The sequence below is a fragment of the Phaethon lepturus genome, unplaced genomic scaffold, assembly GCF_000687285.1.
Source record: "Phaethon lepturus isolate BGI_N335 unplaced genomic scaffold, ASM68728v1 scaffold25834, whole genome shotgun sequence".
Classification (NCBI taxonomy): Eukaryota; Metazoa; Chordata; class Aves; order Phaethontiformes; family Phaethontidae; genus Phaethon; species Phaethon lepturus.
The window spans coordinates 19,276-23,828 of record NW_010537446.1 but is presented as its reverse complement, the minus strand read 5'-3'; the positions used below and the strand labels follow the sequence as shown (position 1 = coordinate 23,828).

Genomic DNA, 4,553 nt, shown 5'->3' with positions numbered 1-4,553 from the left:
CGCTCAATAAAGAAAAGGTATTTCCAGGGTTGACACTGGGATAAAGCAGGTCTTTTCTCCCAAATGAAGGATGCTGGAGGGCCCTGCTGTGGGGAAGGGAAGGAGTGAGAGGCTGCCTGTGGCCCTCGAAGTCCTCCCTTCTGCCTGAGTCACCAAGGAATCAGGGGTCTGTCATGGGACCAGTACTCTTCAATATCTTCATCAATGACCTAGACAGTGGGATCAAGTGCACTCTCAGCAAGTTTGCAGATGACACCAAGCTGAGTGGTGTGGTTGATGACACATCTGAGGGACAGGATGCCAGCCAGAGGGACTGGGACAAGCTTGAGGAATGGGTCTGTGTGAACCTTGTGAAATTCAACAAGGCCAAGTGCAAGGTCCTGCACCTGGGTCAGGGCAACCCCCAGTATCAATACAGCCTGGGGAATGGAGGAATGGAGAGCAGCCCTGCTGAGAAGGACTTGGGAGTACTGGTGGATGAAAAGCTGGACATGAACTGGTAACATGCATTTGTAGCCCAGAAGGCCAACTGTGTCCTGGGCCACATCAAAAGAAGCATGGCCGAGGGAGATGATTCTGCCCTTCTACTCTGCTCTGGTGAGACCCCACCTGCAGTACTGCGTCCAGCCCTGGAGCCCTCAGCACAGGAAAGACACGGACCTGTTGGAGAGGGTCCAGAGGAGGGCCACAAAAAGGATCAGAGGGATGGAACACCTCTCCTATGAGGACAGGCTGAGAGAGTTGGGGTTTTTCAGCCTGGAGAAGATAAGGCTCCAGGGAGACCTTACTGCAGCCTTCCAGTACTTAAAGGGGTCTTATAAGAAAGGAGAGAGACATTTTAGTAGGGCCTGTAGTGATAGGACAAGGGGTAATGGTTTTAAACTAAAAGAGGGTAGATTCAGACCAGATCCAAGGAAGAAATTTTTCACAATGAAGGTGGTGAAACACTGGCACAGGTTGCCCAGAGAGGTGGTAGGTGCCCCATCCCTGGAAACTTTCAAGGTCAGGTTGGATGGGGCTCTGAGCAACCTGATCTAGTTGAAGATGCCCCTGGTCATTGCAGGGGGCTTGGACTAGATCACCTTAAAAGGTCCCTTTCAACCCAAAGATTCTATGATTCTTCTCTCCTCTGCTTTCCAGTAATAGCATAAAGAAGACACAGCCACCCCTCCCTGTGTCGAAGATTGATGACAGGCTGGAGCAGTACACGCAGGCTATTGAGGTGGGCTGCTGTGTTGTGTCTCTGTCCCCACCCTCCAAGGAGCCCTCTTTGCCAGGTGCTGCTCTGCCATTGTGCATCTTAGTGAGACCTTCTGGGAGGTGACAACTGAATCATCTCCCCTTGGATGAGAGCATCCCTTTCTCCTGTCTCTATCTCCCTGCACACCGTAAAGCAGTTTTCTTCAGCGAGCTGTCCAATGCTTGTTTCTCTGCTTAAAGGATAGGAGCATCTGGCCGGAACTAGCAAGACTGTAAAAGTCTCCTTCTACAACACCTCATCCCTGAGGACCTCCAATTATGGGGGGGGAGGGGGGGAAGCACACACTCCCTGCTTCTGATCTTTCTCCATTTGTTTTCCAGACATCCACAAAGGCTCCAAAACCTGTCCGACAGCCCTCTCTTGACCTTCCCACCACGAGCATGATGGTAGCCAGCACAAAAAGCCTCTGGGAGACTGGAGAGGTCGCAGCTCAGTCTGCTGTGAAGTCCTCACCCTGTAAGGTACGGCACGCGCAGGGCTTGCCTTGCTTGTGCAGGGGAAGAGGGACTGGCCTCTGGGCACAACTTGCGTTACACTTGCGTTAGCCTGTTGTTACAGCTCGTTGGTGGTGCCCGCCAGCTCTAAAGAGCCAATATCCTTCATCAGGATGCAAGACCTTGTACCTCAGAGCTTCGCTTCATCTGTGCTAGGGTCCCGAATCGTTCCTTGGTGGTACAGCAAGGAAAGCCTCTGTGATTCTGGCTGAGGCTCTGCTTTGAAATGGGAATAGATTCAGATGGCATGGACAATGTGTATATCTTCCGCAGGGGCTAGGACTGAGCTCCACTTGTTGAGCACAAAGCTGGATCTAGTACCAAGACAAATCTTGTAAAATTGGAAAATGCAAAGAGTATTACGTATTACTTCTTTAATTTCACTTTCTGGTCATTGTAAGCGAGGTTGTTTCTGTAACACAGGCTGCAAATCTGTGTTTATGTGAGCAAAATTCCTTCCACATAAAAAAAGTCTTGATGTTAACATGCCTTAAGTAGTTAAGGAACTTAAGAAAATAAACATCTTGGATCTCTGATCCAGGTTCTTGTTGAAGACAGTGAGAGAGGAAAACCTAGGATACACTGGGAATAGGAAGAAGTTTTCAAAGTCATGGGTTTTAGCTGCAGCTGTCATAGGTCAGATGATGTGATATTATAAATAAAAAAGGAGGTCAGATGTGTGGGTTTGAAAGGGTCATAAACCAAGGCATCTTCAGCAGCGTTAGCAGTGAAGGGTAATGAGAACATCATCTTCTCAGGATATCGTGGCTGGAGACATCGTGAGTAAAAGAAGCCTTTGGGAACAGAAGGGAAATCCCAAACCTGAGTCCAACATTAAGGTGAGTTAGTATCTGTGTGAGTATGAAAGCACTTGCTCTGCTGTGAAAAAGAAAAGAGCTCTTGGCTGGGCTGGAAGTATTAAGAAGATGGTGATGTTCTGTAGGGACAAGGGCTGCCTGTATCTATCAATGCAATTGCATACCTAAGAGTTCTTCCTAACAGTGAGCTGCTATTGCTTCAGCCCTAGTAAAAATGGGGGCAAAAATCACTTTATAACCAGTAATACTGAAGGATATCTTGAAAGCATGTTGTTCTCAGTCCATGAGTTGGGAGCCCCAGCCTTCTAAGCTCAAATTGAACTGCAGATGTGAGCTTCTTTGTTCTTGTAATGCTTTTTAATCATGAGAGTGAAGAAAACATGCAAAATTAAGTGGAACTGAACCTAAAACAGTATGAACGCTTGCAGATGGATCTGGGTTTTTGTGCTTACTGGTACATTTTCGGAGAATGCCTATTAAAATGCAGCACGCAGTTGGCTGCTTGAAGTGTCCAGGCTGTTAGAGGAAGATCAAACTATCTTGTCTGTTCCTGGCTTGGTACTGCTGCCAGTATGTGGTAAAGGCGACTGCCTGTTGCCATGGGTGAAACCAGTCCTGGCTTGGGGTGTCTGGGTTCTTAGATGGGCCCTCCCTCGTGATGCCTGGCGTTGCATCTTCCCTTTCCTATTGGTATCGCTGTTACACTGCTTGCTGTGTTGCCTTAGGCTTATAGGAAGTGGTGTTTGGTGAGAGCAAAGAGTTTGTGGAAGGGGCAAGAAGGGAGTACAGAGTAGGCTGTCTCCAAGCCCTCTGGGACTGCAGACAACCGTATCACCTGCTCCTCTGGCTTCAGTTACTTGATCTTGACTGCATATTTGAGGGAGAAAAAAATGCTGACTTTGGCTCTTTCTTTCTCTCCTGTTCAGTCCATTCCTTCTGGCAAAAAGTATAAATTTGTTGCAACAGGCCATGGTCAGTACAAGAAGGTGTTGATAGACGATGCTGCAGAGCAGTAGCATGCCTGGAGAACTCATTAACCAGGTAGGTGGGGTGTGACCTTGTGCTGTGTGACAAACTCCTGGTGCTGTTCTGGCAGGACCTTGGGGTTATTTCTGCCAGCTACGCTTTGGGTGAGTTGGAAGGTACTGTATGGTAACAGCAGGAGCCTTGCTTCTGGGCAAACTCCTGACTTTCTGAGCTGGAAGGGAGTGGGTACACAGTAGGGGTTTGTTTTGGTCTCTGACTTTCTGATGCTGCTGGGAATCTGGATACCTTTGTTAGCTTAATCTGCAGAATAAGTCCCTTAGCTACTGCTTTTTGGGCGAAGATGCGTTTGCCTTTGCTAGTTCAGAGGAACAGTCTCTATGTACTGTTTTTTCTTACGCTCTTATGTTGCAAGGAGGAGCAGATAGCTGGAGGTCCTTCTGGCTGCTGTACTCCTGAAATTCACACACTGCTGGCATCTAATTCCTAGATTTACTGAATTAATCAGGGGAAAAACTTTTAATGATTTCAGTAACCTCTTGGAGCCAGCCCATAATAGGGTTGTAGTGGGGAGGACATGAACATCTGTGCTGGGTAGACCAACAGAGCAGAAGGGATTGTCCTCTGACATGCAGCAAGAGGCGAGGCAGAGCTGGGTTGGTGTCTCTGCCCTCTTGAAATGGTCTTTGGATCTCATGCTCATATGGTGTTTATGTTAATAGATACCCCGGTGTTATCTTGAGTGGATGACAGTGGAGGGTTGTGGCAATAAGGAGGAATGGCTTAGAGGGAGGTGATCACTGGCTGGATCCAACCAGGCAGCATCTGGCACAGTGAGAGGAGAGGAAGTTGTTGGGGGTGAAAACAAGCTCATTCTCTTTTCCTGCTATAAAAAAGAAGCTTTATTTCATAGCCAAGCTTACAAATAGCTCTGTCTACTACAAAACACCTTTTGTTTCTGAATTCTTCTGGAGGCTGTGTTCTCCCCCCCCCCCC

General features: G+C 48.0%; 1 protein-coding gene across 1 annotated transcript in view; it reads left to right on the top strand.

Annotated features, from left to right (window-relative positions):
* The window catches only part of LOC104620311 (lymphocyte-specific protein 1-like), a gene marked incomplete at its 5' end in the record, with an annotated part of 24,583 nt that overhangs the window by 11,388 nt on the left and 8,642 nt on the right, over positions 1-4,553 (top strand). The window contains 5 exon segments of the mRNA XM_010286491.1: positions 1-17; positions 1,141-1,222; positions 1,582-1,722; positions 2,514-2,594; positions 3,500-3,614. The exon segment at positions 1-17 is cut by the window's left edge and continues 7 nt beyond it. Coding sequence (XP_010284793.1) covers positions 1-17; positions 1,141-1,222; positions 1,582-1,722; positions 2,514-2,594; positions 3,500-3,589 — 411 coding nt within the window.